Genomic DNA, 14,309 nt, shown 5'->3' with positions numbered 1-14,309 from the left:
AACAAGTCTTAATATATTTAAGAGGACTGAAATAGTACACAGTATGTTGTTTGACCACAACAGAACTAGAAATCATTAACAGAAAGATATTTGAAAAGTTGCCAAATATTTGAAAATCAAACATATGTTGGAATAACACATGAGTCAAAGAAGAAATCACTATGGGAATTAGAAAACTTTTTAAATAAAAAGAAAATGAAATCACCACATATCAAAATTTGTGGGACGCAGCTAGCATATGGTATAGAGGAACACATACCGTTTATTGCTTCTGTTAGAAAAGAAGGAAGGCCTAAAATCAACTCTCTAGGCTTCCACCTTAAGAAGCTAGACAAAGAAACACAAGTTAAGCCCAAAAATAAGTAATAATCAAGGAAATGTAATAATCAAGAATTACAGAAATCTACCAAATAGAAAATAGACTAACAAGAGAGAAAATGAATGAAACCAAATCTAGCTTTTTAAAAAAAGATCAATAAATTGACAAATGTCTAGCTTTACTGGTAAAGAAAAACCTGAAAAGAAATAAATTATTGGTATCAGGAACGAAAAAAAGGGTTACTACAACAGATTCTATAGACATTTAAAAAACCAAGAAATAACACAACTTTATGCCAATACTTTCAACAACTTACATATAAAATAGGCAAATAACTGGAAATATATAAAAACGAATTCAAAAAGAAAAAGAAAGCTGAATAGAAAAAGAAAGCTTATCAACTGAATTCATAATTAAAACCTTTCCCACAAAGAACATGCCAGTGCTTCACTGCTGAATTTTATCAAGCATTTATGGAAGAGATAATACCAATCTCACCCAAACTTTTTCAAAACACAGTGGAGGAAGAGATACTTCTCAACTTACTTTATGAGATCAGCATGACCCCAACACCAAAGCTGGCACGTACAGTAAAAGAAAAGGAAACTAAAGATCTGTATGTCTTAGGAATATAGACCCAAAAATTCTTAGCAAAAAATTATCAAATTGAATGCAGCGATATATAAAGAGGACAATACTTCATGATTAAATGGGGTTTCTCTCCAGGATGTTAGGTTGGTTTAACACTCAAAAATTGATAAATATGTTTTACTATATTAACAAATAAAGGGTGAAAACCATAATGTCATTTCCATAAATGCAAAAAAGGCACTTGACAAAATGCAACACGTGTTTATTTAAAAAAAAAAAAAATCCAGCAAACTAGAAATAGAAGGGAACTTCCACAGACTGAAAGCTGTCCTGGGACCAGAAACCAGGCAATAACGTCTGCTCTCAACAGTTGCACTCAACAGTGAGCCGGAGGCCCTGAGGAGGGAAGAAATGACCGGCCACAGACGGGAGAGGAAGAGGCACATCTGCCCTTATTCACAGATGACACGGTCATGTCCTTAGAAAATCCTGAGGAATATACAAGAAATCTATTAGAATCCGTAAATGAATTTAGCAAGGTTACAGAACATGAGGTAAATATACAAAATCAATTGTATTTCCACATAGCAGCAATCAACAGTCAAAAATGAACATACCATTAACAAAAGCATTAAAAAAAGAAATAAATAAATTTAACAAAAGATGTACAAGGTCTATACACTAAAAATGAGAAAATATTTCAGACAAAACTTGAAGAAATCCTAAATGACTGGAGAGACATATTATGTTCATGGTTCAAAAGACTCAATTTTGTCAAATGTCAATTCTTTCCAAATTGATCTGTAGATTTAATGTAACCCCAGTCAAAATTCCAACAGGCTTTTCTGTAGAAATCAATGAACTGATTCTAAAATCTATATGGAAATGTAAGGAACCTAGAATAGCCAACCCATTTTGAAAAAGAAAAACAGAATAGGTAAACTTAGACATTACTTGATTTCAAGATTAAAGCCACATTGATAAAGACAGTGTGTGGTATAAGGATAAATATACAGAAGAATGGAACAGAGTCCAGAAATAGACCCACACATGTATGGCCAGCAGATTTTTGACAAAGGATAATCTTTTCAACAAGTGATGTTGGAACAACTCACAGCATATTCAAAAATTAAGTTGAAGTGGATTCTAAAACAATATGTAAAAGTCAAAACCATAAAACATCTAAAAGTGAGCACAGGAGAAAAGCTATGTGATCCGGGTTTAAGCAAAGATTTCTTAGCTAGGCCCACTGAAGAAAAAAAAAATAAATTGGACTTAATCAGAATTAAAGATTCAACACTTTAAAAAAACACTGTTAAGAAAATGAAAAGCTGAGCCACAGAAGGAGAGAATATTTGCAGTACAATCTGCAAAAACTCGTGCCCAGAATATAAAGAATACTTATAACTCAATGATAGAACCATAAACAACCAGATTTAAGAAAAACGGGCAGAGAACATGAACAGACACTTCACTGAAGATACACGGACGGCAAGCAAACCGTTTGTGAGAAGATGCTCCATGCAACTAGTCACCAGGGAAACGTGAGCATCACTAGTCCCACTGGAAGGGCTGAGATGGGAAGACGGACAACGCCACATGTTGGCGAGGATGGGCAGGACCGCAGCGCTCAGCCTCTCTCCACTCAATACACTTCCAGCCCATCTGACCAGTTTCTGTTCCTCTGGAGGAGGCAGGCCAGGCTCAAGTTCATATTATTTTTATAACTCAAAATATAAAGACAATTCAGCCCACATTGTAACTGAATTTCTAGGACTCCTGAAGTCTCTTGTGCCTTTCCTAAATCCCCCAAGGGTTGAGATCCACTTATAAAGACAAAAAAACGGCTGGGAAGGGGGAGGATTTGAGACTCCAGGACTCGCCTGGGCATCACACCCCCACCAGAAAGGCCCTCCAGAGCCTCCCTCCAGCCAGGTGCCGCTCCTCTGGGCCCAAGGCATGCTGCACTGCACCAGGTCATCACTGACGCCCAGGGCACCGAGCAGCCACCTCCCACGCCAGCAGGGATCTGAGGTCAGGGCCCGCGGTCAGGCTGTGACACGCTTATCTTTGCACTCTCGGCACCTGGTGCAGTTTCCAGCACGTGGGAGGATCTGCTGCACTGTGAACAAGTCAATGCTTGGGAAGTGAGAAGGCCAGACAGGATTGAACATCCAGCAGGAAGGACCAACAAGACTTGGTGGCCAACAGGATATTAGTTGCAGAAGAAAGGAAGTCTCAAATGACTCTCAGGTGTCCAGCTGGGGAGACCCAGGAAACTGTTCCATAAACCATCAAGAAACTAGCTAGACAGGAAACACAAAGGCAGTCATTGCCTTTCATATGATGGTTCAGTTGGTGGGGCGGGGGGCTGTGCTTTTTGCAGAGGACATGAGTAAGGAACTCTGGTTTAGACTCGCAGGTTTGGGTAGAAGCAGATGTAGAGGGGTAGGTTGTGGGCGAGGCAGGGCTGTGGGGCTCCCTAGGTGGCGAGATGGAAGACACGGGGTGCACTGTCCACCAGGGACTGCTGCCCTCCCAGTGGGAAATGCTGCACGCCAGTGTCCACCCTTACCTGTCTGCCACCTGCACTGAAGCCCTGGGGGGCCTTCCTGCACCAGAGGGAGTACTGGGGAGAGACATCCCACCTCACGCCCTCCTCAACCAGGGCCCCTCCAGCCCACTGCTCTAGATACTGCGGCAGCCCAGACAAGCAGAGGCCCCGGGGTGCACAGTGGCCGTCCCGGGCGCGGCCAGGGGAGCTGGGGTTAGGATGGGTGAATTTTTCGGGCAGCCAGCACAGACCCTGGGACACCTGTTTGCAGAAATATACGCTGCCCTCCTCAACTTTATGTTCTGGGCCAAAGGCAAATGAGGCTGTGCCAACAAATCCCAAAATACACTCAGGACTTTTACAAGCCGAGCAACATCTTGTAGAACTAAACACGCAACTGACTTACGAGAGTCCCCCAGACTCCAGATACCAACAAGGAAGGGGAGGGAGCTGTGAGCCTCTCTGGGACAACACAAGCCAGAGAGGGGTATAAAAACCCAAGAGCCCTGAGCACCTCACTCCTCACACCCTCACTCACTCACTCACCCCTCCCCAGCTCGACACCCAGCATGGCCGCGTCCACCACGTCCATCTGCTCCAGCAACCTGAGCTACGGCAGCCGGGTCTGCCTGCCCGGTTCCTGTGATTCTTGCTCTGACTCCTCCTGGCAGGTGGACGACTGCCCAGAGAGCTGCTGCAAGCCCCCCTGCTGTTCCCCCAGTGGCTGCACCTCAGCCCCCTGCCTGACCTTCATCTACACCCCAGTGAGTTGTGTGCCCAGCTCTTGCCAGTCAGTCTGCTCCAGCTCCTGTACACCCTCGTGCTGCCAGCAGTCTGGCTGCAAGCCGGCATGCTGCACGTCCTCCCCCTGCCAGCAGGACTGCTGTGTGTCTGTGTGCTGTAAAACCGTCTGCTGCAAACCTATCTGCTGCATGCCCGTCTGCTCTGAGGCTTCCTCTTCATGCTGCCAGCAGTATAGCTGTGAGCCCTCCTGCTGCACTTCCTCCCCGTGCCAGCAGTACCGCTCCGGGCCTCTTTGCTCTGTGCCCGTCTGCTGCAAGCCCGAGTGCCGTGTGCCCATCTGCTCTGGGGCCACCCCCTGCCCATCCCCCTCGTGCTGCCAGCCCAGCCCCTGCCCCTCCTCCTGCTGCAGACCCTCCTCCTGTGTGTCCCTCCTCTGCCGCCCTGTGTGCAGGACCGCCTGCTGCGTGCCCTTCCTCTCCCGCTGTGCCCTTACCTCGTCCTGCCAGCCCAGCTGCTGCCACCCGGCCTCCTGTGTGTCCCTGATTTGCCTCCCTGTGTGCTCCTGCCTGGCCTGCTGCTGCCTCTAGTCAGGCCAGGAGTCCTGCTGCTGAGTGGTCTTCTTAAGATCACCCCAAAGCTTGAGAGCTTATTGCCACCTGCACCCTTGGATTCTTTACTAACAGCCATGACAGCTGTTCAAGTCCCCTCCTTGTAGGCCTCTGCAGTGGGCATCGGTGGTCACCTGGCCACCCACAGTTCATTTCTCCTCTTGGGAGCAGGTCACTTATTTCTGCAAGTACTGACTCCCCCAATCACTGAGCCCTGCCTCCCTGGCCCCAGCAGGGCAGTGATCCCGGCTAAGCCAGCCGGCCTCTCCCAGGCCACTGACCTTGTGTGGAGTGAAACAAGGAAGAAAATACATTTGGAGTTGGCGTCTCATCGCTGCCACCTGCTCAGGCCACTGCAGTGGTTTCTGCCACCTGGACCTGGAGTGCCCTGGCTGCTTTGTTGCTCTGAGCCTCCTTCTCCATCTTCCCTGTGATGCTGTGAGCACAACAGACACTTCCAATAAATTCCTTTCCTGATAAATATAACCAGAGTTCATTTCTGTTGCCCATAAACCACAGAACCCTTTCTGATACTCCCCACATGTGGTGGTCCTGGGCTGCCCCCTACAAAGGTGTCCAGGAGGCCCCTTACCACCCTGGCCACACGTGTGTTCAAGGGGTAGACATATGTTCAAGGACACAAAGGGCGAGTATTCCAGTGACCCCAGGGAGGGACTGCCTTTCAGGGGTGACTCCACTAAAACCAGATTGTCTTCAGGACCCCACTCCGAAGGATGAAGCCCACAGGCCAAGTGCAGGGCATCCACATGGCAGGCTGCTGGCAAGGTGGCCCCTGGCTGGCATCGGGGAACCTGGATTTCGGGAGGATTCCCACCACCTTTCTTCACGGGCCCGAGCTGTACACACAGTGTGGTTCATGCTGAACTCCTGCTCCACTCTGGAGTCTAGAATTTTGGCACATCCAGGCAGAGGTGCCCATGTGACCAGCCCCAGTGACAGCCCTGGGCACCAAGTCTCCCACAAGCTCCCTGGTGGATGACATCTCATGCGTGTTGTCACAGCTCTTTGCTGGGTAATAGGCGTGCCTGTGTGATGCCACCAGGACAGGACTCTGCGAGCCAACTTCCAGATGCTTCCTCCAACTTCACCACCTGCAACCTTCCCTTCTCTGGTTCTGCTGTGTTGATTCCCTGCAGTGATCATGGCTGTGAGTTCCACCATGTGCCGAGTCCTGCGAGTCCTCCTGGTGGGTCACTGACCCAGGGTGGTCCTGGGGAGCCTGATACAGGCCCCAGATGCCCTTCTCAGGCAAGGACAAAACTGTCCTAGAAGGGAGAGGCAGAAAAGGAAGCCAGGCCAGCCTGGGCACTCTGGGTCTCATGATGAACAGAGTGTCCTGCTCTTGAGACAAGCTGCCTCTGCCAAGCTGGGCTGGGCTGGAACACAGGACAGCAGGGAATAGGCCCCCCACACCAGTTCCCAGGACCCCACTCCCACCATACAGAGGAGTGAGCCAGGCTTCTCTCTGGTACCAGGTCTGCACCTCCAGTGTCAGCCAGGGCCCTCCAGGGAGGAACGGGGCAGCGTGGGTGAGCCCGGGACTGCCAGACACCTGAACCCCACAGTCAGCAAGACAACGGGCCTCGCTCAGTGCACCACTCCTGCATCTGACCCGCCCGTGCCAACGCCCCCGTCTCTGGGGGTGGCCGATGTTCACACCCGGCAGGAATGTTGGGGGCGTCATCCTCCTCTCCAGGCACGACCCTGGAGCCTCAGAATCTCACGCAGGTGTTTCCAGCAGAGGATGCGCACCTACAGGTGGGCAGGCCTGGCACGGCGCCCCATCACCAGATGTTCTCTGTCTGCCACCAAGCAACAATGACGCCGCCACCTGTGGTGGGAAGGAGAATTCTCAGACCAAATGCGAAAGTCATGAATCAGAACAGAAAATACTGACAAATCATAAGAGAAAATACTCTCTGGAAAGGCAAAAAGATGTCACTTTTTGTCACATCACAGACCATTTTCCTGAGCCAGGTTCAATAAAACAAACTTATACCAATAAAAGGAAAGTTTCCTTTGGGAAATGTAAGGTTCTCTCTCAAGTTGATGAGAAAATGAAAAACTGAGATGAACTCTAAGGAAACAAAGAAGAAAGTACCACACCTCAGAACTTGTGGGAGTCAGGTAGAGCAGTATTCAGAGCAAAAATTTTTAAAAAATTAAATCTTTTAAGACATATAGTACAAAATAAGCAAGATTGAAAATAAATAAGATTTCAATTCAGAAAGTTAAAAAAACTTCAAAAAAGAAGTAAAAGAAATAAATTAATTTTAAAATTAATGAATTAAAAAGAAGGAATAGATATAGTCAATAACACTAAACATTTGTTTTTAAAAGACCTATAAAAGAGTAAAAATATTGGCAAATCGAAAAGGGATAACAAATAAACATTAAATATGTTAAAATAAATAATAAAAGTATTTAATAAAATATTTCAACAGTATTAAAATAGGCCGTCCTGCCATTAGTTCATTGTCAACATCTCTAATCATCAGTGAAATGCAAATTAAAACAATGAGATATCACCTCATGGAGATGGAGAAAACTTTAAATTAGGAGAAAAAATATACCTTTAAGCAGGCACAATCGAAATTTTAGGTGAAGAGGATAAAGTTCTAGGAAAATAAAATCACTGAAATTGACACAAGAAAAAACAGAAAACTTGAATAGGCCAGTGATCACAGAAGAACTTGAAAAGATGGGGGACGCCTCCGTGGCCGTCAGTACCAGACGCAGATATTGGTACAAGGACAGATGGACAGACCAATGGAGCCAAGAGAAGTACAGCAATAAATTCACTCCTGCACTGCACCGATGTACAGTAGGTAACAGTGGCACCCAAGGATTTATTGTCAGTTGATTTTTGACAAAGGTGCCAAGAACACACAGTGGGGAAAAGACAGTGTCTTTAATAAATGGCGCTGGGAAAACAGGATATCCACATGCAGAAGAATGAAATTAGATCCTTATCTCACACTGTATTAAAAAATCAACTCAAAATGGATTAAAGATTAAAACATAAGACTTGAAAATGTAAAACTACTGGTGGAAAACAGGGAAAATGCCTGATGACACTGGTCTGGGCGATGAGTTCTTAGACAGGACCCCGAAAGCACAGACAACAAAGGCAGAGACAGGCACGCGAGAGCACACCGGACTAAAAAGCTTCTGCACAGCAAAGGAAATAATTAACAGAGGGAAGAGACAGCCCATGGATCGGGAGAAAATATCTGCAAACCATACATCTGATAAGGGGCTAATATTCAAAATATGTGAGAAACCCAAACAATTCAGTGGCATGAAAACAAATAATCCAACTAAAAAATAGGCAAATGACCTGAACAGACATCAAAAGAAGATCTATGAATGGCCAACAGATACATGAAAAAATTCTCCACATCTCTCATCATCCGTGGAATGCAAATCAAAACCACAATGAGATACTTCCTCACACGTGTTACGATGACTATTATCAAAAAGATGATTGAGAACAAGTATTGGGGAGGACATGGAGAAAGGGTATACTGTTGTGGGCATGTAAGTGGTACGGCCATTTGGGGAAATAGTACGGTGCTTCCTCAAAAAACTAAGAATAGAACTACCACATGATCCAGCAGTCCTACTTTTGGGTATATATGCAAAGGAATAGAAATCATTCTATTGAAGAGATGTCTGCACTCCCGTGTTCATTTCAGTAGGATTCACAATACTCAAGATATGGAAGCAACCTAAGTGCCCATCAATGGATGAATAAGTAAAGAAAATGTGCTGTATACACACAATGGAATACTATATAGCCTCAAAAATGAGGGAAATTCTGTCATTTAGGATACCATGAGTGGACCCGGAGGACGTTATGCTAAGTGAAGTAAGCCAGGCACAGAAAGATAAATACTATGATCTCACTTATTTGCAGAATCTAAAAAAGTCAATCTCATAGAAACAGACAGGAGAAAGGTGGTTACCAGAGGCTGGGGAGGGGGGAGGGATTGGGAAAAGATGTTGGTCAAATGGTGCAGATTTTCAGTTAGACAGGAGGAATACGTTCTAGTGATCTATTGCGCTGCATGGTGACCACAGTTAATGATATTGTATGGTATATTTTGAAATTGCTAAAAGAATAGATTTTTAATGTTCTTACCAACACAACAAAAAAATATAAGTTGGTGAGGTGATGGATATGTTAATTAGCTTGATTTAATCTTTCTACCATGTGTATGCAAAATCACATTGTACTTCATAAATATACATAATTATTGTTTGTATTTAAAAGTAAATAATAAATAAGTAAAAACCCAACAGATAAAATTTTAAAAATAATAAAGATCTAAAAGAATACATAGGAAAATGTCTTCGTGATATTGTAGTAGCCAAAGACTTTGGACACAGGATGTAAAAAATACTGAACATAAAAAAGAAGATTAATAAATTGGATTTTATTAAAATTGAGAACTTCTGTTGATCAGAAGATGCCACTAATTTCACAACACATCTATCTGAATGACTCGAATTAAACAGACTGGCAATACCAAGCATTAGGAAGTATGTGGAGGAGACGGGGCCCTCACATGTTTGCTGGAGGAGGGATGTGAAACGGTAAAATCACTCACATCCCATCATAGGACCCAAACATTTCACTCCTGGGCGCTTACACAAGTGAAAGCATATGTGCACACAGAGACTCGCTCACGGATGTCCGGAGAAGCTTTTTTCATGCTAGCCATATGTCCACCAACACTTGAATGGACTGCCAGATTGTGTTATGTCCACACAAGGGACTGCTGTAGCATTATAACTATAAAAGGGAACGAATCACAGATACGTGGCACCACATCAGATACATGATTACATATGCAAACATGCTGAGGGAAAGAAGACAGACCAAGAGAGTACATACTATAGAAATATAATTCGATTTGTATGAAACTTTGGAAAAGACAAACCTACTCAAGCTAGGGAGGGGCTCAGTAGTTTCCTGGGACAGGGCCAGGAGAGGATGGGGATTGATTGTGAAAAGGGAACTTCAGGACAATGGAAGAGTTTAGATTTGCTTGCAGTAGTGGTTACACAGTTGTACGCATTCCTCAAAACTCATCAAACGGTAACTTTAAATTGGTATGTTTTACAGCATGTAAATCATACCTCAATAAAATTGATTTGCTAAACTTTATTTTTAAGCTCAGAGTTGGATGAGTTATTTGCGTTCACATACCCAGTAGTGCCCTGAAGTCAGCTTGCACCAGCTCATGGAGCAGACTGTGCACCTCTCTCTTCCTGGTTCAGGGTTCAGCAACGTCACGGGAGCAGCTTGAATTTATCTAGGGTGGGAGTATTTATGCCATGGAAATTGGCAAACACTACAAATCAGTGCTTTTGCTTTTGTTCTTGTTTTAAAGAGAGCCAGTTATTAAACATTCATCAACAACACACTACTGCATATATACAACGGAGCTCATATTCAGAATATATAATAAATTTCCACAATCACTAAGAAATACAAATAACTCTATTTAAAAAAAATCAAAACAGTCAAATGACTTGAACAGGTACCTCAAGGAAACGATAACTCAAAGATTTAAATGAGTGACTTTACTGTCCAGGAATATGCAAATTAATGCAACAAAGTGATATTGCTACACTTTCTAAAATGGCTAAAATTTAAAAGACTGACAATGCCCCATTTAGTGAAGATATAGAATGATTGGAGTTCATAAAATCAACTAGTGGGGATTGAAATTTCTCTAGCAAGTTGTTGGGCAATATATGCTTAACTAAACACATGCCTATCATATGACCCAGCAATTCTACTTTGGGTATACGAGGAAAAGAAATTGCTAAATATATCCACCAAAAAATGTACAAGAATTAATATCACAGCATTATTAATCTTAGCCCAAATCTGGAAACAATCCAAATCTCCATTACTGGGGAAGCAAATGGTAAATAATATGCAGTAGGTTTAATGCAATGGTTCACAGCACAGCTAAAAAAGAATGAACTACTAATGCATGCAGCAACATGGGTGCTTCTCACAGATGTTTTGTTGAGCAAAAGGAGCCAAAAACAAAAGAGTACATAGAACAGGCAAAACGAATCAATGGGAGAGAAGGTGGAGTAGCAACTACTTCTTGGGGAAGGATGAGTTAACCAAGAAACAGCACAAGGGATCATTTAGGATTCTGGAAATGTTCTACGTATTCAACAAAACACTCTAAGGGAAAACCTTTCCAGTCCTGAAGATTATACCTAGCTAAACTATCAACAGTACAAAGACAGAATAAAGGCATGTGTAGTCATGCTAAGGCTCAAAAACATATTTATATGCACTCATCTTCAGAAAGCTACTGGAGGATGCACTCCACCAAAGTGAGGTCATAAACCCAGAAAGAAAAAGACAAGGCATCCCAGAAAGAATGGCTACATCATAGGAGAAAGAATAAGGAAAATCCAAAGACAATAGTGAAGGGATGATTCCTGTGCCCCAGGCTGAGGAACAGCCAACAGAGGTTGGCCCACAAATAAAGAGGGCTCTAGCAGAGAGGTTTCTAAAAATAAATAAAGCTGGTAGATTACCTGATATGTTTAAACCTCTTGAGGGGAGCTTGGGGAAGAATTAGTCAGAGTCTGGGGAGGATTTAATGATAGGCACACACAAAAAATAAGCAAATAAACAAAGGAGCAATTGTTAACTCCAAAAGTGGAAAAACACAAACAAAAACAAAAGTGAACAAGTAAGGAAATTAAGTCTGGCTCAACATACAGACTCAGCATTCACTGATTAAAATAATACAGACTCTGAACACTGATGTAACCAAATATTGAGATATTACTGCCATCTGAGGATGGGAAGAGGGGTCTTTCCATGGAGCTGGGGGTAATCAAGAGAAAGTTCTTTCCTCCACAATAGAAAATCAGATCAAATCTAAAACTGAAAACTCAAGAATAATAGAATGTGCATGTTTTTAGTAATTGTGAGGTAAATAGGAGAACTAAGAACAGTGTCTGGATGGACCTCTGAAGAGATGTGCACCAGGAAGAGGTGGACACCCCAGAGTTTGCAGATGGAGCAGATGGGGGGGGGGCAGGAGAGGGGAGGGGGAACTCCCAGCAAAAACACCCATTGTTCAGTGGAGGAGGAGGTGGGCACAGGTGTGGAACATCTGCTGGTGCAAAATACTCCAACCAAAAATCACACCAAGGGTACACAAGCAAAGATAGATGGAAAGAGAAGCTGTGTTTGGCAGATGCCACCAACTCACAATCCATTCAGCTCCCAGCCCCACCAGCAGACATTCTGCATTGCAGTGTTTGCTTTCAGGGCACCAATACACCTGCATGCACCAGTCATCACCCGGCACATACAGAAGTCCTGGGGCTGCTGTAACATAACACAGCAGGTCAGCTAATTAAGGTTGTCTGGAAACAAAATCTGAGCAACAAGGAAAGGGAAGGCTTGGGAGATGCCTGTGAGGAAAACACGCTAGAGAGGAGTATAAAAGCCCCAACAGGTGCAGCACTACACACTCACACACTCACTCAACCAGACCAAACCCCCCGCCCCCAGTTCATCTGCCCAGTATGGCTGACACCTGCTGCTCCAGGACCTATGTTATTGCTGCGTCCACCACGTCCATCTGCTCCAGTGACCTGAGCTGTGGCAGCCGGGTGTGCTCGCCCAGCGCCTGCCCTGACTCCTCCTGGCAGGTGGACAATGGCCAGGAGAGCTGCTGCGAGCCCCCCTGCTGCACCTCCAGTGGCTGCCAGTCCAGCACCTGTGCCCCGGCTCCCTGCCTGACCCTCATCTATACACCAGTTAGCTGTGTGTCCAGCCCCTGCTGTCAGGTGGCCTGTGAGTCCAGCCCCTGCCAGTCAGTCTGCACCAGCTCATGCACACCCTCATGCTGCCAGCAGTCTGGCTGCGAGCCGGCTTGCTACACCTCCTCCCCCTGCCAGCAGGACTGCTGTGTGCCTGTGTGCTGTAAAACCGTCTGCTGCAAGCCTGTCTGCTGCAAGCCCATTTGCTCAGAGACTTCGTCCTCATGCTGCCAGCAGGCCTGCTCCATGCCTGTCTGCTCTGTGCCTGTCTGCTGCAAGCCTGTGTGCCGCGTGCCCATCTGCTCTGGGGCCACCCCCTGTCCAGTTCTCTCATGCTGCCAGCCCAGTCCCCACCCCTCTTCGTGCTGCAGACCCTCCTCCTGCGTGTCCCTCCTCTGCCGCCCCGTGTGCAGGACTGCCTGCTGTGTGCCCGTCCCCTTCCGCTGTGCCCCCGCCTCGTCCTGCCAGCCCAGCTGCTGTCACCCAGCCTCCTGCGTGTCCCTACTCTACCGCCCCGCCTGCTCCCGCCTGGCCTGCTGCAGCCTCTAGTCACGCTAGAAGTCCTGTTGCTGACTGGGCACATCCCTCGAGGGCCCGCCGGGCTCAGGTCCCATCACATGGCTAGGCCCTTCACAGCCTCCATCAGTCCAGTCCTTATCTGGGTCAGGCAGCTGCTCCCACCTGAAGATGGGGTCCCCATGTGTCCACTGTGCTGAGGTGTCCTCCTGCCTCCCTGGAGCCCCCACCTGCCTTCTGGGTCCCCTGTCCTTCCCTCCCACTATCTCTGCTCTGGGTCACTTGGCCTCAACTTTCACCTGTCAGCACCTCACCGGGCTCCCCAATAAACTCACCTTGACCCCATGATTCTCTTTTCTTTCTCTGATGCTCACGGGGGTACAGTTTTGAGCAGATATTGGTCTTCTCCAGCCATGAACATTTCTAGGAATGAGTTACTTAACCTAGGAGTCACAAGGACAGTAGACTAACTCCTCTGGGCAGGTCACTGAATGGAGGTTGGCTGGGGCAGGTGCTCCCTGTCATAACCTGCAGGGACGCAAGCATCACTTGGACAGAGAGATGCCTCTGGTAAGTCTGCTCACATGGCACTCACCTCTGAAGGATGCTGCGCAGAGCCCTTGCACTGAAAGGTCCTGTTTGTGCATCGTGCTGTCCCCATGCCTGGCTCCTGATGGGAGTCTGCAGTGGTCCACAGCAGGAGACACTGCTTGGCTTGAGAAGGAGAAGGTGGGGAGGGGGCACAGGCCCGCAGCTGTGCCAGGAGATGCAGGCTTCACACATGGGAGCACAAGAGAAGGGGCCCCGGAGGGCGGACGCTGGGGAGCGGCAGCTACGGGGCTAGAGAGGCAGGCAGGAGGCTGAGGGACGTGCCCTGAGAGCTATGCAGAGAGTGACCGAGGGCTTCCTGTGGGGCTGTGTGTGCTGGCTCACGCAATGGGGACCATCTCAGAATTTAGTCCATGCAAGTTATTAGTGAGCTTAACAGGGGACTTCCCGGTCACGCCATGTGGGCACAGGCATGCTGTGCTGGGAAACACTATGAGCACCAGGGAGAAAATGTGTAGGCAGTGAGTTTTTGGAAAAGATCTAAGTGAACAGGGAGAAGAGGAGCCACATGGTGAGGAGCACGAGGATC

General features: G+C 46.3%; 2 protein-coding genes across 2 annotated transcripts in view; one reads left to right on the top strand and one right to left on the bottom strand.

Annotated features, from left to right (window-relative positions):
- Window positions 1-14,309, bottom strand: part of TSPEAR (thrombospondin type laminin G domain and EAR repeats) — a 147,902-nt gene that overhangs the window by 73,658 nt on the left and 59,935 nt on the right. The window lies entirely within an intron of this gene.
- LOC134389475 (keratin-associated protein 10-7-like) lies at window positions 4,034-13,204 on the top strand. The gene is made up of 2 exons (XM_063113043.1): window positions 4,034-4,613; window positions 12,654-13,204. Exons 1-2 carry the CDS (start codon window positions 4,034-4,036, stop codon window positions 13,202-13,204), a joined length of 1,131 nt encoding a protein of 376 aa, XP_062969113.1.

Source organism: Cynocephalus volans, chromosome 1 (genome assembly GCF_027409185.1).
Source record: "Cynocephalus volans isolate mCynVol1 chromosome 1, mCynVol1.pri, whole genome shotgun sequence".
Taxonomy (NCBI): Eukaryota; Metazoa; Chordata; class Mammalia; order Dermoptera; family Cynocephalidae; genus Cynocephalus; species Cynocephalus volans.
The sequence above is the reverse complement of the archived record's forward strand: the minus strand, read 5'-3'. Positions and strand labels throughout refer to the sequence as shown.